The 24,131-nt window shown below is 48.7% G+C and overlaps 1 protein-coding gene across 1 annotated transcript in view; it reads left to right on the top strand.

Annotated features, from left to right (window-relative positions):
- The window catches only part of KIF5C (kinesin family member 5C), a 166,879-nt gene that overhangs the window by 130,946 nt on the left and 11,802 nt on the right, over positions 1-24,131 (top strand). The window contains exons 17-25 of the mRNA XM_022569689.3: positions 304-421; positions 2,794-2,870; positions 3,824-3,933; positions 5,774-5,875; positions 6,257-6,317; positions 11,287-11,358; positions 14,286-14,390; positions 16,307-16,523; positions 17,675-17,788. Of these exons, the coding sequence (XP_022425397.2) occupies positions 304-421; positions 2,794-2,870; positions 3,824-3,933; positions 5,774-5,875; positions 6,257-6,317; positions 11,287-11,358; positions 14,286-14,390; positions 16,307-16,523; positions 17,675-17,781 (969 nt within the window). The 3' untranslated portion in view covers positions 17,782-17,788. The remainder of the gene's footprint in view (positions 1-303; positions 422-2,793; positions 2,871-3,823; positions 3,934-5,773; positions 5,876-6,256; positions 6,318-11,286; positions 11,359-14,285; positions 14,391-16,306; positions 16,524-17,674; positions 17,789-24,131) is intronic.

The raw sequence follows: 24,131 nt of genomic DNA, 5'->3' as shown, positions 1-24,131 counted from the left end.
AGCACACTCTGTTTTCTGTAAGGAGGAAAAGCAGCTTGGGCTTTGGTATCTCACTTAAGAGGACAGTGAGGAAGGGCACGGCCATGAGTGGGTCTGTGGGGAACGAAGCAGAGAAGCACATGGAAGGAAAAGGACAGACCCCAAACAAAGGTTAGAATATGCACCATTTGGGTGCTGGGGCTCAGAAAAAGGACTCAAGAACTCCTCCTCTCTTGCGTTGTCCCATCAGACAGTCCCGGGCGAGCCAGGATGGCCACTTGGTAGTCATTCACTGCTGCCTTTTATCTGTTCGCTTGTTTAAAGCATGAAGCCAAGATCAAATCCCTGACAGACTACATGCAGAACATGGAGCAGAAGAGGAGGCAGCTGGAAGAGTCCCAAGACTCGCTCAGTGAAGAGCTGGCCAAGCTCCGAGCCCAAGGTGAGTAACTGACCACTTTGCAGGTGTCTGATTCTCAGCCTAAATCAGACACTCTCTGGTTGGCTGGACTCATGATGTTTAATTTTGCTCGATGAAAGCATTTCTAGGTCTACTGAAAACAATGGCATAATTGGGTGGGGGGGGAGGGGAGAGAAACGTCTAGAAGACTGCCCCCACCCCATATCTGCTCCTCTTGCCATTTTCCCTCAGTCCACCCTGCTGCCCAAGTCAGAATCCTCTCCCTTCTTTACCTCCTGCGTCCAGTCTGTCCCCAAGTCCTGTCCATTCGACCTGCCAGGGGCTTCTCTGGTTCTGCTCTTCTCCGTCTTCACTGTCGCTGTCCTTAATCCTAGTTAAGAATTGTGGCCATATCCATCTACCGAGGAGCTCATCTCCAGCCTGCTCTAGGCTGACCACTGTGCTGTATTCCAAAGGAGGATTCCAAAATCAAGTTCTACCTCGTGTCCAACCCCAGGCCTCGACCCTTCCCTGGTGTCCTGTTGCTCTTAATATAAAGCCTGAACTTGCACCCATGGCTTACCTGCATCCCCCATCCTTTTTTTTTTTTTTTTTTTTTTTTTTTGCGGTACGCGGGCCTCTCACTGCTGTGGCCTCTCCCGTTGCGGAGCACAGGCTCCGGACGCGCAGGCCCAGCGGCCATGGCTCACGGGCCCAGCCACTCCGCGGCATGTGGGATCTTCCCGGACCGGGGCACGAACCCGTGTCCCCTGCATCGGCAGGCGGACCCTCAACCACTGCACCAGCAGGGAAGCCCCATCCCTCATCCTTTGAACAAGCTCTTCCTTTGCCAGGCAGTCTCCTGACCCCCTTTGTTGAGGGAAGTGCCCAATACATAGGAAGCACTCAATAAATGTGAATAAGTAGAAGAGATTTGAGAGAAATGACTAGAAATGTAGAAATCAGAACAGGATTAAGAATGTAGGTGTTGTGGTGAAACGGGAACACACAGATCATATTATGAGTTGCAACGAAAACTGGTAGAGTCCCTTTGGAAAGCATTTTGAAAATACATATTAATAATTCTAACACTTCTCACACCTTTTGCTCCTCAAATCTCATATATTCATTGCAGAATTGTTTATATTAGTGAAAAAAAAAAGGAAAGGAAGCCACCTAAATGTCCAAGAGTTAAATGAACTATGGTATGTTGTTTAAAAGAACAATTTTTTTCATCTTGGAGATGAAGTACATGAAGGCCATGCAGCAGTGCTTATAATGCATTAGATTAAACATCATAATATGTAATTTCATCTTTACTGTGGTTATAACATTTAAAAATCAATAGATGCTTATGTTCCAAGGCCTGTAAATTAATATTTGAAAGGAAATGGTTTTGATAGGTTAATAGGATTGGCGATGGTGCTATCCTTTTTAATGTCCTCTATTGTTGTAGAGTCATTTGCCCAGTAAATACGTTTTGCTTCAAATGCCAAAGTAAATTAACGATGAAAGAGAGCACACTCACCCCCGCTTTGACCTTGTAAGGTTTTCTTTATGTCATAAGGGGTGTTAGGAACAGAATGCTCCACCCAAAACTTGACATGGAAAAGAACTTTTCCCTCTGGTAAATGGCTTCTGCAGTGGTGCCACTGAGTGGAAATGGAATCAAAGCAAGAAGAGCTGAAATAAAGTGAAACAGACTAGAGAGAATACTTAATGACTTGAATGTCACTGTCCGAAATGCTTTTGCTCCCTCCACCTTGGGCTGCGCATTGCCAGCTGTGCTCAGGGAGGGCCACTGACCAAGAATAAGATGGGACTGGTCCCTCCCTCCCAGAGGTGTGCCACATAACAGCCCTGCCCCCAGTACGAGGCGTGGCCTTCCTGTTTAGTCTGGAGAGTGTTATTTTATATTTCTATTTTCTTTGTGCCTATCCTTAGGCTGTTTTCCTGCTCCAGATTCTTAGAGAATACCATGGGAGGTAAATTAGCTCTTTCCGAAACTCTAATAGTGGCGCGAATCCAAACACCACTAATATTAGCAGAGTGCATTATCATGGACAAAGCACGTTTACATGTGCTGCCCAGGAGTAGCTCACCAGGCCTGGCGGGGAACCAGTCCTCCGAGGCGTGAGGTGACAGCTAGGTCAGCTGCAGCGTAACCACTCCAAGTTAGCACTTCCCCTCCAATGGTCACTGTCCCCAAAGGACTTCGATAATCTCCCAGGAGAGATCAGCCTTGATTTAAAAAGCCAGGAGTCCTCCTTCAGAGGCACATTCCTTTATACCACGGTTGTAATTGGTTAGATAAGCTGATGTTTCACCCCATTCTTTTTTCGTTTTCTAATTTTTACTTTTGGATGTGAGCCCTGCCAGTTAAATCTTAAATCATCGTTTAAAATTCAAAACAGAAAAAATGCATGAAGTCAGCTTCCAGGATAAAGAAAAGGAACATCTGACCCGGCTGCAGGACGCTGAGGAAATGAAGGTGTGTGTGCAGCCCCTTCCAGAAGCCCAGCCCATGTTTGGACTGGATTTGCTTGATCTAGGAAAATCCAACTCCTTCGGAGATGTGTGTGGCAGGGTAGGAGGGAGGCGGGTTGGGACTGGGGCTGGGCATCAGAGCTGCTCGCAGAGTGTGGCTGGGCTTAGCAATGAGTTGGAGGTGGAGGTGTCCAGGAATCCCGAGGTGTCTGTAGATAGTAGTTATGTTGTGTTGGTACATTTCTCTTCCCGTTCATGACCAGGAAGGAGAGAGCACACCTTCCAGTCACTGCATGGGGCCACTCGGCAGAACTTCTGCAGAAATGGTCACCCGAAACAGCCCAAATTTGAGTTTTTATCTTCAACATAGAGATCTTTATTTTTGGTCATATTTTAAACAGAAAAGGAAAAGCGGGAAAGATGATAGGGAAATAAGATTTTTAGGTGGATACAATGAAATAGGAGAAAATGTGGAACTTTTGATTAGCTTTAGGCAAACCCCTCTCCTGGGTCTGCATCACTTTGGTGGAAAGGTCTCCTTTGACTATCACTGTAAATCCATGCTGTGGGCAGGCCCGGGAAATTATCTACATTTTACGGTGAGGAAGTGCAACTTCCACAGGTTCCATGGCTTGTCTGAGGTCACCCAGGTGGTAAGAGGTCCATGCTCTCTGACTGACCTGGCGAGAGAAGCCGTGTGGCTCAGATGAGCTATAGAAGGTCAGGGGGAGACCCTTTACTCATGGAATGGGCTAATTTGCCCGTAGGGACCACTCAGTTTTATAACAGATCCTTGAGTTTTGTTATCCCTGTAAAGCATGGTGGGTTCTGAGGGCCCCGGTTTGGGGATCTGACAGCTGAGGGATATGGGGTAGGAGATAGCGAACAAGGGCTTTGTCACAGAGCCGGCTGAGAGCCAACGGGCGGCTGATACATTTCTCCCGGCCTGGGTTGCAGAAGGCACTGGAGCAGCAGATGGAGAGCCACCGGGAAGCTCATCAGAAGCAGCTGTCCAGACTCCGAGACGAAATCGAGGAGAAGCAGAAAATCATCGATGAGATTCGGGAGTGAGTTGGCCTGGGGGCTCGTGGGGCGTTGGGGCAGACACGGCCCCTGGGTCAGCCTGGAGGTCTCTGCTTTCCCCGCCTCATGGACCCTGGGCTCTGCCCTGGTGCCTCAACGAGCTGGACGTGATGCTTCTGCGGTCTGTTCCCCACCTGGAGCCGAGCCTCCGGGGGCTCTGGTGGGCAGGTGGCAGGCGGGTCCAGCTGCCCTGCCTGGTCCCCGCGGAGCAGGGGCACGTTGGTGATTCAGCTGGGCAGACACATACCTCAGAAGGTGGGGATGCTGTTCCTATGAGAGGATGGAAAAGACCCCCAAAAACCCTGAATTGGTTCTGATTCAGGGTTTCTGATGGGTTAAGAAATGCTCCAGAGAAGACAGTCAGGTCCCGCTGCCTCAGCCCAACACGTACCTGAACACTGCACACCCCAGAGACACTTGCTCACAGGGGCACACTCCTTAGGGACCCGTGCTGTTGTGTGTCTGTCTGTGCTCGAGGGCATTGCAGCTGGGCTCAAGGCCATTCTCCTGTTGTAGCTGCTGAAGAGCCCCCTGCTCAGTAATTATCCCTCCCCACTCTTCTCACTTTCCCGCCTCATCAACACAAGTCCCCAGGCTGTGTTTAAATGCCCCAAATTAAACACATAAGAAAACCACTTATATTGAAATACACTTCCACCCACTGACACCCTCCTCCCCTGTCTTCCTCTTCCCCGCCACCCCAGGTCTAGACTAAAGGTTCCCTCCTCTCTCTTTCTATAGATGAAGAAACATTTCTAGATGGGAAGCAAGATTAAATGATTTACTTAGGGTCACACTGCTAAACAAGAATCAAACTGGAGTTGGAGTTTAATTCTCTCTCAATGTCCGTGAGCTACTCACACAGCACATTTGCATTTTAAAAGCAAAAATGTAAATGATGTGATGGGGCTCTGTGCACAGTCTACCTAGGAAAGCACTTAGCATCGCCTCTCCCCTTCTTTTGGTCCACCCCAGTGCTCCCACTTATGCCGAGCTTTCCCCTTTAAGTGTGACTCTTATTTGTTATGTTGATGAATGACCCTCAGATTGTTCATCTGGAAGGGGAGGGGAGGGAAGGAAGGTGAGAGAGATGGAGGGTCTCTGAGTGAGTTGACAAGTGGGGACATTTCCTTGGCCTTTGCCTTTCACATGGGTTTTCCTTCAGAGAGTGTATAATCTGTTGTCTACAGTCATGTAGGCATGGCCGTATGAAAGGTTTTATAAGGACCGGGCTGATATAAATGGTGACCAAATACCCCCAACTGGATGGTGAGTTTCTTTTTTGCAACAGCCCCTGGACTTTCTTTGTGTTTCCCCTCTCTGCCCACTGCCCCCTTTCGCCCCCAAGACTTCACAGAACAGAACTGTCCCTGTGTCAGCTAGGGATTTGGATTTAGGGGATGTTTTTGGAGCATCAGACCAGAGAGGAAGGGAAGGTCAAAGTGGCCAAATAAGGTTCTGGGAGTGCGTATGTACCATCTGTAGGGCAGAAAAGCAGAATTCTTACTGGGCTCTGTTTTTCTGTTTTAAAATATCGGCTCCTTTCCCATCTCATTATTTTCCCTCCCAAAGCTCTTGCGCAAGCCAACTATAAATACATTATTAAAGCCTTATGTTTCATGCCTCTTAGATGTTCCCAGAAATTTCATTTTCACTTGGGCAGGGAGGAAGCTGTGAGGTTGTTCTCTGATCCCTCCAAATCTTCCAGAATTGCCGCCTTTATTGCACAGGGCTAATGGGGTTAGAACAGAACCACGTCTTTAGCAGCATGACTCAGAATTTCAGGCTGATGTGGAATGTATTGCTTTTTCCTCTCCATTTCAGTTTGAATCAGAAACTGCAACTGGAACAGGAGAAGCTCAGCTCTGATTATAACAAGCTGAAAATAGAGGACCAAGAGAGAGAAATGAAACTGGAAAAGCTCTTGTGAGTGTGCTTTAAATATTTCCTCTGTTTTCTCTCATCCTCTCGAAGTTTTTTTTTTTTTTTTGCCAACTGCACGGCACACGGGATCTTAGTTCCCTGACCAGGGACCAGGGACCGGACCCATGCCCCCTGCAGTGGAAGCGCAGAGTCTTAACCACTGGACTGCCAGGGAAGTCCCACCACCACCCTGCAAAGTCTTAAAAAGTCTACTTTGGTGATTCAGATACCCAAATATTCAGGTTAGGTCAGGCCAATTTAAAAACAGACCGTGGCCATTTGGGTGAGTTGGTTTGTTTTGTTGACTTATCTGCAGATGCAAATGGTATCTGTGAGAATCTCTGATGCCCCTTTGGTGGTTCACAGTTCCTTTCTGTTTTTTAGATTGCTCAATGATAAAAGAGAACAAGCCAGAGAGGACCTCAAAGGGCTGGAGGAGACAGTGGTATGTTGACGTGTTTCCCAACTCATTTTAGTCTCAAAGACCAGATTGGTTTATGATCTTTTGAATTTGTTTCTTCTAAAATTTTATTTGTCCATGCCTTTCTTGAATATCATTTTAAACATAAAACTTCCTATGGAAACATGAGAGCTGTAGAATTTATTCCCCTGGTCTTAACAGAGTGACCATCCATCCATCCATCCATCCATCCATCCATCCATCCATCCATCCTTAAGACTGTAACCATGGAGCCCTGACTGAGATTTAAACTCAAATCAGTGCCTGCAATTTTACAACCTCTGTATGTTGTGACTTACTTCCATGCAACAATCAATGGATATTTATTGATCACCTACTGAGGGCTGGCATGCTTTTAGGTGCTTGAGTTGCATCAGTACAAAACAGAGTTAAGATGCTGGCCCTTGTGAAGCTGTCTTTCACCTGGGGGAGACAGACAGTGAGAAATAAGGATGTAGATCATGACCTCCATTAGATGGTTATAGAAAGTGCAGGGGTACTGGTTTGGGGTGGCCCCACTGGGAGGTGACATTTGAGCGGGAACTTGAAGCAGGTAAAAGAAGGAGCCATGGGGATGTCCGGGGGAGGAGTCTTCCAGGAGAGGCAACAGCCAGTGCCAAGGCCCTGAGGTTAGCCCATGGCAGGCATGTTGGGGTACAACAGGGAGATCAATGTGTATGTGACCAAGAGAAGGGGGGAGGGCAGGAGGTAGGCACAGAGAGGTCAAGGCCAGAGGAGGTGCAGGCCAGGTAGGGCCTTGGGACCTGCAGGGTTTGGGGCAGAAGAGTGACAGATCTACTTCCCTTTGGAAGAAGGGCTCACCATCTGAGATCCTGGTTAGTTTTCTCTGTGCTTTCATTGGGTTTGTCTCCTCTGGTCAACTTCTGTCTCAGTTGCCCTGGGGGGTAGCTGCCTGTCCCCGAGGGCTCTCAAGAGCCCTTCAAAATGCCACGCAGCCTGTGTTTGAAGACAGACACCCCAAATAGTCTCAATTTGGTGAAAACATGTCGAGTCATTTCACATGACATGCCAACAGAGAGAAACTGTTGTTTAGATACAGTCATGCATTTTGATTTCATTCCCACGTCATGGGAATTTATGTGGGACTGAGCCTGAATCCAAGAACTCGGTGACCCCAGACTGGAGGCAAGTGGTTGATCAGGGCTGGACCCGAGGCTGCACTCTGGCCGCTGGGCCAGTGTTAGCTGCTCCTCAAAGCCAGGTGTGGGCTCGGAGGGCCCAAGCCGTTCAGGACAGAAGTAGGATGACTGTTCACAGGAAGTTGGGCCTTTTGAGCCTGGTGGAGAAGACGGTGGACAGGGCGGCTGGAGGGGAAATGGAAATGAAGCCATGAAGTTGCTTCCTCCACATCTGTTCTCCTGGAGAAGTGGTACCCATAATCATAGATAATTATAACAATTCAGAAATATATTGCACATTAAAATGTCACTGTATTCCCACCAGCCCGAGATCAATATTTCAGTATCTTTTCTTCCTTTACACCCTCGCCCTCTTTCATGCACACTCACGCAGCACACACACCTTCCATGCCCACACCCAGAAGCTCACTCTTCACTCCTCTCTCTCTCACGGCCTCACCCACGCTCGGGCACAATCACTTATTCTTTCTCACACACACATCTTCACACACACTCACACCCACAGGCCCTCACATTCACAGTCTCACGCCTGTGTTCATCCACTCACAAATTCTTACACACTCACCCAGCACACCCCATAACATGCTGACACACACATTCACACTCATTAGTGACCATCCACACTTTCTCACTGGCACACTCACACTTTTGCTCATTCACTCTCACACCCTCCATCACGTCCACTCACACACACTCATCCCACGTGCTGACTCTCTCCCAGACTCACAAGCTTTCTGTCTTTCACACTCACTCATGAGCATGTTCTTTTGCCCTTTTGAATGTTTTTTTTTGTTTTGTTTTGTTTTGGCCTCACTGAGCGGCTTGTGGGATCTTGGTTCCCCGACCAGGGATCGAACCCATGCCCCCTGCAGTGGAAGCACGGAGCCCTAATCACTGGACCTTCAGGGAAGTCCACTGAATACATGTTTATTTATTTATTTATTTATACTTTTGGCTGTGTTGGGTCTTCATTGCTGCACGCGGATTTCTCTAGTTGCAGCGAGCGGGGGCCACTCCTCGCCGCACTGCACAGGCTTCTCGTTGCAGTGCCTCTCTTGTTGCGGAGCATGGGCTCCAGGCACACAGGCTTCAGCAGTTGTGGCACACAGGCTCTAGGGTGCAGGCTCAGTAGTTGTGGCTCACAGACCTAGTTGCTCCACGGCATGTGGGATCTTCCCGGACCAGGGCTTGAACCTGTGTCCCCTGCACTGGCAGGCAGATTCTTAACCACTGCGCCACCAGGGAAGTCCACTGAATACATTTTTAACAACACATTTTCCTCACTAGCCTCCTCCACTGGTTCTCCTTCCCCCACCTCCCCACCCAGCCCACTCACCTATGTTCCCACCCTCACATCCATTCTCCCCGGCCCCCCTACCACACATACATGCTCATACAACACACTTGGTCCCTCACACGTGGACGGACCCACTAACACAGCCTCCCACGTTCCCTCTGCAGCCCTCACTGCCCATCCACACACATCACGCACACACACGCTTTCAATTCCCAAACTGGAACCCCACGGTCTGTGCCATTCCAGACGTGGGTGGTTTTACTTATCCTTCCATCACATCCTCCCCAAGCTGTCAGTGTTCCTCAGGGGCAGGCCTGCTGTCCTTGGCTGACCCTTCCTGAGCCCCCCTTAGCCCTAGGCCTGCGCTGCCTCCTGGACTGTCTGGACAGGGCCCGGGTGGGACCTGCCACCCAGGGGTTGGGGTCTGTGAAGCCCACTCCAGGGGGCGATGTTGGGAAAGGCCAACCAGCCAGTGGGGACGTCTCTGGGGTCCCAGGAAGCCATCTGGCTTTAATAGGACACTTTGTGTGGGCTCTGGGGCTGGACCTCTCCTCCTGCTGCGTTGATGGGCCTTGTGTCCCCACCTCTCTGGTCACACCCTCGCTGTCCCCTGTGACAGGAAGCTGAGCCCTGAGCTTTTACACAGAGGGCAGCGTCCGTGCCAGGAAAGGCTTGTGACTTACTTCACAAGGGAAGGGAATCGGGGTGGGTGAAGGAATGATAATGGATACGATGGAGGAAAATTCATTGCCCCAGGAAGCCAAAATGGGGTTACGCAGGCATTCATGTGCAACTTATCAACTGTTTCCAAGGTCTTGAATAGCCCCTCCTAAACTGTTTCTTGAAGTTACCTAAAAACAAACAGTAATGAGAGAAAGTCGCCAAACTCCGGACTCTGGATTATTTGGTGTTCGGCCTGGAAGAATCGCCTGGCCCTTTGACAAGACACCCGGGTCTTCTCTTCTCATGTCCCTGCAGGGTAGTGGCGTTTTTCATGGAAAGTATTTACTGTGATTATAGTTCAATCAGTAATGAAACCCCTGAAGCGGGAGAGAGAGCTCGCAGAGCAGGGGGCCGAGGCCGAGCTCCCTCGGGCAGGGGCACAGGCAGCACAGCTACATCACTGAGAGCTCGGAGCAGCCCCCCTGCACCTGCCGGCCAGTGGCTCAGCTCTGGGCACGCACCGCATGCACGGCGTTCCTAACAGCAGGCCCGCTTGGCCTCCTGCAGAAAGTAATTTGCCTCATCTAAGGAATCAATTGACTTCAGGTGCTTTTTATTTCAACTCAATTATGGAATTGGACCCAGTAATTTGACCTTAAATTAACATAGAACCTTTATTCAAGAAACTTATTATTTCCATGGCTTTAGAGCCTGTTCCTTCCTTTTCTCTGTGAGCTTGTGTGAGCTCCATCCCTTGACATTCTGTGTTAGAGTAGGTCAATTTAGACAAACTGAAAAACAAACGCGAGTGTATTTCTCTCCTTATGGGAAAATATTTAAGGGAACTAGTCGTACGTCCTGTGGTAAATACATGGAGACTTAAATGGAAGGAAATATTTTGGTTTTCTGATTTTGTTAAACAGAGGTCACCAGATTTGACTTAGACCTTTGTCTTAGCAATCTAATTCCTAAGGGTTCATTAGTAGAAAAGACTCCAAAATGAAGAAAAAAAATGCTCCCAAGAAGTTAATTTCGTGAAAGTTATAACAGCAACCAAAGGAAGCAATAAAAGTCTAATGAAGAAATGTCTGTCAAGTCTAATGCATCAGTACATTAATACTAGCGAATATTTATTGAATGCTTACTATGTGCCAGAAATGGTTGTAAGAGTTTTATAAGGATCATCTCACTGAAGCTTGATAACAGCAACTATGAGGCAACTACTATTTTTATCCTCATGTTACAAATAAGAAAGCTGAGGCACAGAAAGGTTAGATAAGTTGCCCAGGGTCACCCAGGTGGAAAGTCCATAAGCTCAGTGATGTAAAGCAAAGGAGCATCTGGACCACGGCCAGAGGGGTGTGGAAACATGAAAAATGTCGGTCAGTTAGGGTGAGAGAAACGGTGGCTAACTTTTCATTTAAATTTGTTAGCATTTTGTATAACATGTACACAATAAGTTAGAGGGAAAAAAGAGTCCATTCTGGTACAACACAGCCCTCCAGGAATTTTTATGAGAAAACTTTTGAATTTTTGTGGTTGAAGGGGAAAAAAGGTTCTATTTAAAACGCAGCAAATGAACAGGCTTTGTTCTAGTTTACACTTCATTGTTTGAGTTCCCAGTCTCTGAACTTTGGGGTGCCCGTGGGAAGATGCCAGGTGGGGGAGGATATGAGTAGTGGGCAGGTCAGAGGAAGTGGTGAGCCCCATGGCCTCGATGGTTGGCTTACAGAGCTTTATGGAGATGTCTGGGGTTGATGGTCTGGTGCCAGCTGTGTCATAAATTCAGCGTGTTCCCTCATTTAAGTGGCATTTTAACAATTTTCTCTTCCAGTCTCGAGAGCTACAGACTCTGCACAACCTCCGTAAACTCTTCGTCCAGGATCTGACCGCCCGGGTTAAAAAAGTGAGTTCTAGTTTGTGTGAATGGGACTGAGAAGAAAAGTTGGCCAGAACGAATCATTTTCAGTTGAAGTATCACTTGCTTAAATCGGGGCTGGTTATGCTTAAAAATTAATTGCTTCATGCCAGAGAATGTGATTCAAAGAATGTGCTGGAGGGGGAAAAATACTTGGGAACATTTTTCCATCTGATTTTTCCTTCTTAGTACAAGGAAGTTATTGGGTTGGCCAGAGAAGTTCGTTAGGGTTTTTCCCATAACATTTTATGGAAAAACCCGAGCGAACTTTTTGGGCCAACCCAATATCCTTTCAAATGAACACATATTTATCTGGCCACAGTGTGAAAACCTCTGAGTGTTGCAGGGAAAACCCAGAGGGGTCTCATCAGACAGCGTGGCCCTGAAGCCTGGTGAACGATGTCAGGAACGTGAAAGTCAGGGGCTAGAGCCTCATCTTTGCTTGTTAAGAGGCCATGAGGGGCCAGGTCAGAGTGTACGAAGCACTTTAACATCCAGTGTCTTGTTTGCTCTCCGCAGGAGCCATGTAAGTGGTTCTTAGTGTTCTGTTTTACAGCTGTGGAGGTGGGCTCAGAGGTTACGTGACCTCCCGAGATCGCGCAGCTGGGGAGAGCCAGAGATGGGATTGTAATCCAGGTCTGTGTGACTCCAGAGTCTGAGCTTCTTTGGTCCTTGTGCCACACACAGTGACGGTGATCTTGGGAGTCACTGAACGGTGAACCCCCAGAGCAGCTAGCAGAGGTTTTGGGAGGGGGGAGGGGGAGGGGGAAACAGCAAGGGGGCTATGCTTTAAAGATATTTGAAAGTGATGGATGAGGGGCAGTGGGCATGCCCAGAGGTGTGACAGGATGGACGGAAGGTATATTTAAGAAAAGCGTGTGCATGGGGGTCTGTGTGAAGGAGCCAAGGAAAAGGGATGAAATATATTATAAAAAAAAAGAGGAGGTGACTGATGGAGTCGGATCTGAGAAGACAGAATTGATGGTATAGGGGAATGTATTAGGCTTGGTAGATGGAAAGGGCCCACTTTCCCAGAGAGGAGACGTGGAGAAGCCAAGATGGAGACATTCGTGGGGAAATATATGACACTGGGAAGAGATGCATCTGAAGACTTGGACCTTCTCAGTTAATGTGGAGAAGAAGGTGCTCAGTGGAGAAGAAGGAAGAGAATGGGAAGCCCGCAGAGACTAGAGGCGGCTCAGGCAGCTGTGGGGGATTTGCTGGGGATGAACAAAAGGATGCTGAGCGGTGTGGGAGTGTCCAGCTGAGGGTCAGAGCACGGATTTGTCGTGGCACCTGACAGCACGATTCTAGTGAGCTTGGGGGCCTGGAAATAAAAACAAGGAAAGAGGGTGGAGAATGATGGGAGGTTTCAAGGTGGCACTGGTCAGGCAGGTAGGTAGTGATCACCGTCATCAAAATAGAAATGACTGGAGGACCTGGACCAGGGAGGAGAGAGAGGCCAGAGCAGAGGTGATGGAGACAGAGACTAGAGAGGTTATGACAAGAACCAAAAAGGCTCAGTTGGAGGGAGGAGGTGCTCCGAGGAGGGTGCAGAGCTTGAGATCAGACTTCCCTGACTTCACGTTATAAAACTCTCTAGGAAGAGCCTATTCCTAGACCAGTGGTTCTCAAAGTGTGGCCACCTGGCTAGCAGCACTAGCGTCACCTGGGAACTTGCTAGAGGTGCAAATTCTCAGACCCACCCTGGATCCACTGACTCAGAGACAAGGGTAGGGCCCAGCAATCTGAGTTTTAACAAATCCTCTTCTGGGTTTGAGAACCCCGGATTTAGATCAAAGAGACAGGTTTGAGATGCTCATATAGACATCACGTCTCAGAAAGAGAAGGGTGATGATCTCTTCTCTAATGAGACAAAGCAAGCGTGCTTTGCCATTTTGGGACTCCAGGATGTGTTTCTACATGTATTTCCCAACTTATCTGGCCACTCAGTGTGGCAGTGCTGGGAGAACAGTGTTTTTATCAATCTCAAGACCTGATAAATTTCGAGAGTTGATCCAGCACGGCGCGCAGATGCCGTGACTAGTCTGAGATGGATTCATTAAGTAATTTCATGGAATTGGAAGCTGAAGGGACAAGCAGAGGCCATTGAGACTTCCCAGTTGGGACCACAGACACTTTCCCACAGCTTGATGACTTGTTATCTCACTTGTGATGTTTGAAATGAAACTTGGGTCTTGGGCTTATGTTGTTTCTTTTTTTAACATCTGTATTGGAGTATAATTGCTTTACATTGTTGTGTTAGTTTCTGCTGTATAACAAAGTGAATCAGCTATACATATACATATATCCCCATATCCCCTCCCTCTTGCGTCTCCCTCCCTCCCACCCTCTCTATCCCGCCCCTCTAGGTGGTCACAAAGCACGGAGCTGATCTCCCTCTGCTATGCGGCTGCTTCCCACTAGCTATCTATTTTACATTTGGTAGTGTATATATGTCCATGCCACTCTTTCACTTCATCCCAGCTTCCCCTTCTCCCTCCCTGTGTCCTCAAGTCCATTCTCTACATCTGTGTCTTTATTCCTGTCCTGTTGGGCTTATGTTTTCACACTAGTTCTTCTTAATGAGTTTTGGAACACTTCCTTTTGAAAAGAAAAGCCTCTACCTGCATGCAAGGGAGAGGTATATTTCACAAAGAGAGCTGAATCCCTCAAAAAAAGATTTGAAGTTTTTTTGTCAGCAGTCCAAAGAAAGAACACTTTTGATACCGATCAAGGAAATTAATTGGGAAGAAGGTCGAGTCTAAACTTTTAGAACCACTCTTCATTTTCACTTTCAGAATAACCTTTAGTAAGATTGGGGGTTTTCTTTCGAATGGCTCATCCACATGATGTTGGGACTGGGGGTGGGCAGTGTGGAGGCCTGTCCCGCTGACCCCTTGGTGTTGATGCAGAGTGTAGAGCTGGACAGCGACGAGGGAGGAGGCAGTGCTGCCCAGAAGCAGAAAATTTCCTTCCTGGAGAATAACCTGGAGCAGCTCACTAAGGTCCACAAACAGGTAGGAGGGTTGCGTCATCTTCCTCCTGCTTCTCTTTCTCTCCTGGAGAGAAGCCCTGCTGGATTCGGCCCTAGTGAGGGAGATGACTCTGATACAGAAGGTAAAAGGACAGTACATCACTAGGGAACATCAGTGCTGGAAGGGACCTGGCACTCTTTTAGTCTTCAGTGACTTCCCTTGTATAGAAAATACTTTTTTTTTTTTTTTTTAATTTTATTTTTTGGTCGTGCCGCCTGGCACTCAGGATCTTAGTTCCCCAACCAAGGATTGAACCCGCACCCCCTGCAGTGGAAACGCAGGGTCTTAACCACTGGACCACCAGGGAAGTCCTAAAATACTTTCCTGATGGAAGCCAAATATAAGGAATTGAATGTGAGCTCTCTGGGGCTTGGGGAGCAGGGTGTTCAGTCGTGTCTTTTCATCCTGCCTCCCATCCCAGCCTCCAACCCCAGCTGGCCTCAGTGTCTCCCGTGATGCTTTTCAGGACCCTCTGTGGACCCAAAGTCTCCACAGAATGCAAAGTGGATGCCACCGAGCTGGGTCAGGCTCCGTCTTTTTATAGATGAGGAAACAGACTGGGCGAGGAAGCCACTGGCTTCATCCCACACGTGGGAGCACTGGGGCCGGAACCAGCTCCCTCTCTGCACTGTCGCCCTATTTCTTGGGCATCCTCTCAGGTTCCTGCAACACCCTGGAGTTTGTCTAGAGTGACAGAGTGACAGTGTCCAAACCTACCGGTGACTTAGGCAGGTTATTTGTCTTTCTGTTTAAATGCTGGAAGGTTCATGACGGTTTTCCCTAAATCCTCAAGATTTGGGATCTGATCAAAATGGTCCAACATTTTGGACCCCGTGGCCCAGGGGATGTCATTTCTCTTTGACTTGTTACATCCTCTTCAACATTACTGATGATGGCATTTTTCCCCAAAGGGAGGATGCCAGATTCAACATGGTTGAAGTCATTCAAGCAAATTGTTGATGAGAAATAGAAAAGCAGAAACTACCAGGGAACTTGAAATAGAGCTCTGAAATTCATTAATTATTTTATTCATGAATTCAATGAATATTTATTAAAAACCTACTCTCTGCTGGGCACTGGAGCTGGTGCTGGGTGCGGGGGGACACAGGAGTAAAGAAAACAGGTGTAGACCCAGCAGTAGTTCAACCTTTGTTTAGCACTTAAGATCCTCAAAACTTTTCCTGATCCATTTGGATTCCCACAGTGATCCTATTTATGTAGCCTGTAGACTTAGCGTGGTTGAGTGACTCACACCTGGTCAGATGGCCAGGCAGTAACAGATATGGCTCTTGAGCCCATTCTTAACCCAGGGCGAGCTTGCTCCTTCTTAACTGAGCGTCTTAGGTAATGAAAGAATGAGCAGTATCCCTGAGTTACCCGTTAGCCTCTGGATATGTTGCAAAGTGGGGTCCAAACCCGGTGCTGGTGTAGACAATGTGTCCTGGCTTGGAAGGAGGCCTTCAGAGAGCTGTAGAACATGAATGCCTTTCACTGAGCGTGTCTGAACTGGCTTCACATTTCTTATCTTTCACGTGTGAATGTACAAGTAGTCAATTTTCTCTGGCAAGTCCCCCCCTCACCCCTCAAACAAAAGAGGCAGTAAATCCCACCCACGCCTGAAAGTTTCCTACAGCTGGAAATGGCTTTTGATTCTATCGCACACCCCTTCCCGCTTTCTCGTACCCGTGAATCCTGTGTTTGGCAAATTGGAGCCTCAGGGTATGGGATTTTTATTCCCGTTGGTCCCACCGTTTATGGTCTTACGGACTCTCCAAGACGGCCCTGGTGGGGTGCGCGGGTGGTGGTTCTAGCTGCTCTCCTGTCACCTTCTCAGCCCCCGCAGTGCGTCTGCCCAGCCCCCCCGCCCCGTAACTCCCCACCTCCCCCTCCCGCCGCAGCTGGTCCGGGACAACGCAGACCTGCGCTGTGAGCTGCCCAAGCTGGAGAAGCGCCTGCGTGCCACGGCCGAGCGCGTCAAGGCACTGGAGAGCGCACTGAAGGAGGCCAAGGAGAACGCCATGCGGGACCGCAAGCGCTACCAGCAGGAGGTGGACCGCATCAAGGAGGCTGTGCGAGCCAAGAACATGGCCAGGAGGGCCCACTCGGCCCAGATCGGTACGTGTGCCCGCACCCGGGCCCTTGACAGAAGGCGAGGGCTCCTCTGGCTGGAAGCTCTGGGCGGGGCGGCCCGGCTCCTCCCGGCACCCAGCGTCCATGCTGGGAGGATGGGGTGGCCAGGCGTGCGCTTCCTTACACTGAGAGATTCTGGGGGACCTTGTGATCGTCAAAGCTATTGAGCTGAGCAGAGAAGGCGGCCAGCCCTGGCTGCAGGCAGAGGTGTTTGGCTGTAAACAGACAGAGGTATACTTTCTCCGGAATACCGGGATATATGGCTTGCTCAGGAAAGCCCGAAGGCCCCTTCTGTTCTGCGCCCGGCAGAACCATGAAGGAGCTACGTGTAGCCAGAAGCCTCAGGGAGAGCTGCTTGCAAGCGCAGCCTTGGAAATACTCTGGAGAGAGCCAGGCCTGACATCAGTGAGTGCAGGGGGCCTGGACATCCAGCCCCTTCAAGACCTGGATTCGGACCCATGCAAAGAATGAGAGTGTGCCTGTTGAGTCATAGTTCTTGGGATAATGCTGTGAGAGTAGAAGGGATTTAAGGATGTTCTCTAGAGCGCTTCTTTCTTTCTTTTCTTTTCTTTTCTTTTTATTTTTTAAACTGAAACATCTCCAATAACATGTAATATTATTTCTCATCAGATATTGCTGTGCAGATGTTACGTAAACCAGCAACTTCACGTTTCTAGTTTTAAGATCATAACTTACATTAGTGGTTCATTGCATTTATTGGGTCTTATACCCTTGGACTATCTTACTGAAAACTGTGAACCCTCTCCCCCTAAAATGCATCACAGACAGAATTCTGCATCCAGTTTCAGGGAGATACTGTCGGAACCCATTGGGACCCACGGATCTGTCTCAGATACAACTGAAAGTCCTCTGTTTCTAATTTTCCTTGATAAGAATTGAAATAACTGATACACAAGGTCTCTCTGTCCCCTAAACACTGGGTGCCTTGAATTAACTAACTGTACTAATTGGAGAGCAAACATCCCACTTTCAGAAAGGTCTGGTGATTGATAAGAATTGTAATGTCGATAAAACGTGTGCCTCTTGGTTTTCGCACGTGACCTGGAGGTATCTCGGCACGGCTGTTTAAGTCCTTTCTGAATGTCTTCTCTCTCTTTTCTGTCGGTTGGATACAGCCAAGCCCATCCGCCCTGGACACTACCCAGCATCGTCTCCAACGGCCGTCCACACCATCCGAGGGGGAGGAGGCAGCTCTTCAAACTCCACTCACTACCAGAAATAAACACGAAGTGAGTCCTTAGTGTCAGGGGTGGCTTCCGTCCGGGGCAGCCCTGGGGTTCTCCCTGCTTCTGCCTGGCTCTCAGCCATGTGTGTGTGGACCTGCAGTGGAGAGGAAAGGGTGCAGCTCTACCCCAGCACAGGCCCTGGGGCTTCAGGTTATCAGGGGCCTGGGTCTACCTTCAACTCAGTGTAGGACCTCAGGGTCTTCCAGCTAAGGTCACCTGGTGCCAGGGACCCTCCAGGGACGGGCAGGGTGCGGTGAATGATTCATCCGAGCTTTCTTTTGTCTGCGGGACTCCCCTCTGTAGCTGGCATCCAGAAGGGCATTACCTGTTTGTCAACTGCTTTTACCCAGAGCAGGCAGGTGTGGGTGCCTGCTTTAAGTCTCAGGAACTGAATATAAAGAAAGAGCCAGATAATAGAAAGTCACTTTTTTTTTTTTTTTGCGGTACGCGGGCCTCTCACTGCTGTGGCCTCTCCCGTTGCGGAGCACAGGCTCCGGACGCGCAGGCTCAGCGGCCATGGCTCACGGGCCCAGCCGCTCCGGGGCACGAACCCGTGTCCCCTGCATCAGCAGGCAGACTCTCAACCGCTGCACCACCAGGGAAGCCCTAGAAAGTCACATTTTTATAATTACTATCTGAACGCAGCAAATGGAGTCTTTAAGAATTGTGCAGATTTATGTCTAGGTGGGTCCAGACCACTCTTTGCTTTGAGATGGCGGTCTGAAAACTTCTCTTCCCACACTCCACATGCCTGACATTGCTATACCAGCACAAGGGAAAAAGTGATGTCCTTTTAGAAAAGAGAAGGAGAGAGCACAAGCCTGTCCTCTTGTACTTGAGATAAAGAGTTTACTGGTTGGGCAGGGCAGACAGCTAGGTGGCCAGAAAACTCTGTTTAGAGAAACTCTGACTTTGGGCCAGTAACCTGTAGATGGGAGGAGGTGGATCCTAACGTTGACCTTGGAGTCTTCGTCCGCACTAGGAAAGCTTGTGAGCTTGACAGCAAAGCCGCAGCAATCAGGGGCAACTCAGGAGAGCGGTGGTTCCTCACCCAGTCCTTTTTGCATCAAGGTAAGGAAAGTGAATATGAGGGGCTGGAGACTCCACTCAGGGGGTACGACAATATTGCTAAGGCTCAGACTAAAACTTCCACGGAGGAAGCTTGGCGGCTGCACCCAGATGACTTTCACCTGCCCTGCCCCAGGCAGCATGTCAAGGAGCGGGACAGGTCGAGGCAGGCCACGGGCGGGCAGCGTGCCCACCACCTTCTGCAGTATCCTGGGAGGGTGGATGCAGAATTATCTTGGCTGTGGGCCACCCTATTCAGATGCAATCTCTGCTTTCAATCAGAAATAAAGTAAAGCTGGATGTTATAAAATTGCTTCTGACTGCACGTTATCAGTGTCGGGGATGACACTTGAAGGGAACTCTAAGAACAACTTGGGCCGCTTAGAACAGAAAGCCTAAAGCAGTGGTTCTCGAACTTTGGCGGGTGTCAGCATCATCTAGCACACCCAGACACCCAGGCTCCTTGAAGTAGCACAGGCCCAGAGCCTTTGTATTTTTACCAAGTACCCCAGGTGATTTTGCTAGCCACCTAAGTTTGAGACCTGCTAGCCTAAAATATCCTAAAGCGGCTGATACAGGATGGACGTTTATTTCTTTGTCACGTAAAGGACATTTGAGGGTGGTCTGTCAGTGGCTGGTAGAAAAACTCTACAGTGACAACAGAAAGCTATAGCCTCTTAAATTTGGACTCACTGTCCTCAGGAAGTACCTTCCTTGCTGGTCTCCTAAATGACTTCCTCAAGCTCGCCTAAATGACTTCTGCAGTTCTAGCTATCGTGCCTGTGCGTTGTGTGTTCAGCAAGCAGAGAGGAGGCTGGGGAGAGGCAAAAGCAGCTCTTACAGTTGAATGAGCTTCCTTTAAGTAGCCTCCCCAGAAGTCCCATCCAACTCTGATGCGTGCATCCCTCTGGCCAGAGTTGAAACACGCAGCCACATCTAGCTTCAAGGGAGGCTGGAGAAGGTAGTCTTTAGCTGGGCACATCGCCGCCCCAAACAAGAGTAGTGTTGTGTTGCCTAGGACAAGGAGATGGAGGTTGGGTGGGCAACCAGCACTCTACTTGTTGAGCACCTGATCTGCAGCGGCACTGCGCTAGACGTAATATCTACATCACCCCATTTGATGGAAGCACCGGGTTAGTGTGTGCGCTTGGCTCCCAGCAAGCTTTTAATGACTATACCGGCCCAGGGATGCCGGGGTCAGAGACTGTGCAGTGGACAGTCCCTCTCCTCGTGCATGCCCATAAATGCCTATCAGACCCACGTTCTATGGAGGGTGCGTACAACCAGATGTTGGCCAGGCCTCACCCATATATCCCCTTCTCACTCTGAAGACCGAAAATCAATAGGTCTGGTGAGACTTTGAAGACCTTCAGCGTGTAGAACCACCCTCACCTGTCATGGCCATTCGTTTCTTTCTCTAACTCAAAGTGTTATGAGTGGTTTTGATGATTTTATCTGAAATTGGAACCTCCACCGCCCACCTTATCTATTCAAATGACTCCTGTAACTGCATGTTTTCCTCACAGTGTCACCAAACAAACAGGCCCCATCCACGTGTCGGGATGGTGGTAGGGTCGAAGGGCCTGACTTTGGACGAGCGACCCAGGTCAGGTGTCAGGTCTTCCACTGCCTTCGAGTTACTTACCCTCACGGTCAGTTTCCTTGTCTGTGAAATAGGGAGAATCCTTTCCCTGGGCCACGGGCATTGATTTGAGGACTAAATGAGGTCATACTTCTGAGCTGCTTGGCACATAACAAGTGCTCAAGAAAATACCAGCTGTAGGAGAGGCTAGCACTGCAAGCTTGGCACACAGTAGGTGGTCCATGAATGTTGGTTTATATTCTCTTCTAATTCTCGTAGTTGTTACAAAATAGTTTTTAGTCTGTAGCAATTGATCATAACCACAGCAGGGAAGGCCCATGTCTGAGTATCCTATTTGGTGCTATGACCAGATATAAGGGGTTTTAAAGATACTATCATTTATTTATCCAAAAGTTATGAACAGCAACATTGACTATTTTTATGAAAATAACTGGGCATTGGTCAGTGGAGGTTAAAAAAAGCATGATAACCAATGGAGTAGGGAATTATAATTGGAAGTGAGGAAATGCTTATTAAAAAATAAGCTTATTAAAAAAATTGGAAATATGGAATTAATTGCTTAGATGAGACCAAAAGCTTTTTGAGATGATCTTTCCTGCTCTTTGGATTCTCGTTCTGAAGTGTGTCTGTCCTGTAGAAATGATCTCAACTGCTGACTCTTCCCAGCCCTCCTTTTGGAGCCAGAGCGGCACATTCATACTTGGGCAGCATCTGGGTACCTTTGGGATTTCTTTCTGCTTCATTTAGGATTCAAGGAATATAGTCACAATGAGTCTTTCGGTTTATGCCCAGAGTTTCAGAGCAACCGAAGATGCCAACATACAGAAATCAAAAGAACCCAGGACAATGCCAGCTTTTATCTCATCTTATTCAAATCTGGGGGCGTGGGCTGCATCAGGAGGAGGGGCCCATCTTTTTCAACCCCCAAAGCTGGACATGGGGCAGTACAGTGCAGTAAGCTGACGACACGGGATATGGGGTTGGCCAGATGTGGCCTTGGCTCTATTCCTGTGTGACATTGGGCAAATTGCTTGATTATTTTTAGCCTCAGTTTCTTCATCCGCCAAATGGGATCAGGCATTTTGTACTTGCTGTGTACTTGGTTTAACAGTAAAGAGACAAAGAAGGCTCTGTTCTTGTGTACTGACACGCTTGTCGGAGGGAGATAGACAGCAAATAAAGACGGTAACTGCAAATAGTGTTAAGTGTTCTGAAGAAAATAAGAACAGGTTAATGAAATAGAGATGAGGGACACTTATTTAGAAGAGGGGGTGACATTTGAGCTGAGAACTAAATGATGAGAAATGCCAGCCCCGCAATGACATGGGCACAGACACTCGCTGGAAGGTGGGTCCAGACTGTGGCATATTTGAGGAACCACAGGAAGGCTGATAAGGCTGGAGAACAGGGGAGACCATTAAAACTAGGAATGTTGGGGAGGGAGATGGGACCAGATAAATGAGGGCTTTGAGGCCGAGGTGAGCAGTTTAGAGTGTAAGCTAGGCGTGTAGGGCCAGTGGGGGCTTTGGGCATGGGAGTGCTGGGACTCAGTTCATGATTAGGAGAGGTCTGCCTGGGATGGACTCTGGAGGAAGGAGGGGGGTGGGGTGAGCGTAAGAGCGTAAGCTCCCTTGGGGGCTATTGCGGGTGTCCACTTTTGCGGGAGTAGCATTGAGCCAGGGTGGCAGCAGCAACTGGTCAGAGTCAACCTGTGTTGGAGAGCTGAGGGTGGAGGGGAGAGAAGGAGGGGTGGGTGGGAATCAAAGGTGATTCCTAGGCTGGGGCCCTAGCAGCCAGGTCAATACTGGTACCTTTTAGCCATGACTGGGAAAATTGGGCAATGAACAGATTTTATGGAAAAACGGTGAGTTTGGTTGATTATGAGATGCCTCTTAGACAATCCAACCTAGCTCACCATCCAAGCGGGTATGTTGAGTAGGCAGTGGGACCCATAAGCTCGGGAGAAAGATGAGGGCTGAGATCATAGAGAATTGTAGCCCGTAGATTGTGTTTAAGGCCATGGGTTGGAGGAGTTGACCTGGAGAAAGGTGGATAGAGGCAGAGGGTGGGGAGAGTTAGGCCAGGCCTGGGGACTGGCCAATGGAAAGGTCAGAAAAAGGAGGTAGCACCAGTAAAGGGGTCTTAGGGGGCAAGAATGTGATGTTTGAGGAGGTGAAGTGGAGCCCTGCTTCCTAAAGGGAGGTCCTCAGCTGTGCCAAAGGCTGCTCAGAGCTCCAGGAGGCTAACCACAGAGACTGAGGGCAGCGATGTCAGCTTTGGCACGAGGGGGAAGCATGGGCCAGAGCATGGGGGCGGGGAAATAGAGCCAGCCACTGCTTGCAGCTTGAAGTTTTGTTTGAAGGAGCAGAGGAATGGAGGGATGTGGGGTTAAGATGGGATTTGCATTTCTTTTTTAAGGTAGGAGCCATTACAGCTTATTTGTACGCTGATGGTAATGATCCAGCTGGGAAGGGAAATTGATAACTTAGGAGACAGGAGAATTACAGTAGAGAGTATTGGCTTTCTGAGAGGTGCTGTGATCCAGAACATAAGCAGGCAGCACTGCACCCAAGGTGACAGGAAGGCAGAGCAGAAAGTACGGATGCTGGTGGCTGGTAGATGGGGGTGCTGGTAGATCCATCCAGTAAGATGGATCCCATCTTAGCGCTTGTTTTCTCATGCAAGTCAGAAGCCAGGTTACCAGCTGAGAGGGTGGGGGGAGACCGTGTTGCAGGCTGAAGAGAGAAGGCGTGAAATAGGCCTCTCAGGCAGTGCTGAGTGCTTACTTGAGGCCCCACATTGAAGGTAGACAGCATTTAAATACGTGTTCAGCTCCCTAGTTCTGAGGGCCCTGGAGTACGGCGGTGCCAGTGGGCACTGGTTCGAATTGCCCACCAGATGGCGCCAGTGGGGCATTGCTGAAACCTGTTTTCTGACCGGCTTTGGGGCAGAATTTGTGTTCTCTTCGTTTTCCTATCTGTAGACTGTTATTTCTCAAACTTGAGTAGTAAATAGAGTACTTTTAGGGAAATAAAATTCTCACAGATTCCTGGAGTTTAAATGATAAAACAATTATAAAATATTTCAATTATTTTATTATAATACTCAAGTATTTGCACATTAAAAACAGCGTACACTCCCTAAACTTAACGGATCTTCCACAACTATCAAGTTGAAACAAATTTAGAAAATAGATTTAAAAAGTCAAAAATCCAAATCACCAACCTTTACTAAGCTTTACTAATTTAACGAATGACAATCTTTTGCTGAAAATAAAGAGCTGTGTGCAGTGTGACTCTGGTATGCATTGCTTCTGGTCAAGTTTGGCTCATGTGTCAAGACATGACAGTTCTTTCACCCTCTTTCTCTGTTAAAAACCACTGCAGAGTCACAGCATGCCTTCAGGTCATTTTGTCTTCTTGTGGCTGGAACGCATCAGTTTCCCATTGCCCAGCTTCAGCCCGAAGATGATGAGAATTGTGAGGAGAAGCACCAACTCGGTGTTGGCATAAAGCAGGCGTGGTGCTGAAGTTGGTTACAGGTGGTCAGCTAGATAACCTAGAATACGCACATGTTGGGCTTCCCTGGTGCCGCAGTGGTTGAGAGTCCGCCTGCCGATGCAGGGGACGCGGGTTCGTGCCCCGGTCCGGGAGGATCCCACATGCCGCGGGGCGG

This window comes from Delphinapterus leucas, chromosome 8 (genome assembly GCF_059928025.1).
Source record: "Delphinapterus leucas isolate spDelLeu-1000000601 "Yukka" chromosome 8, BTC_Dleu_Yukka2, whole genome shotgun sequence".
NCBI classification, from domain to species: Eukaryota; Metazoa; Chordata; class Mammalia; order Artiodactyla; family Monodontidae; genus Delphinapterus; species Delphinapterus leucas.
Note: the sequence above shows the minus strand (reverse complement) of the source record. Positions and strands in the feature narration are given on the sequence as shown.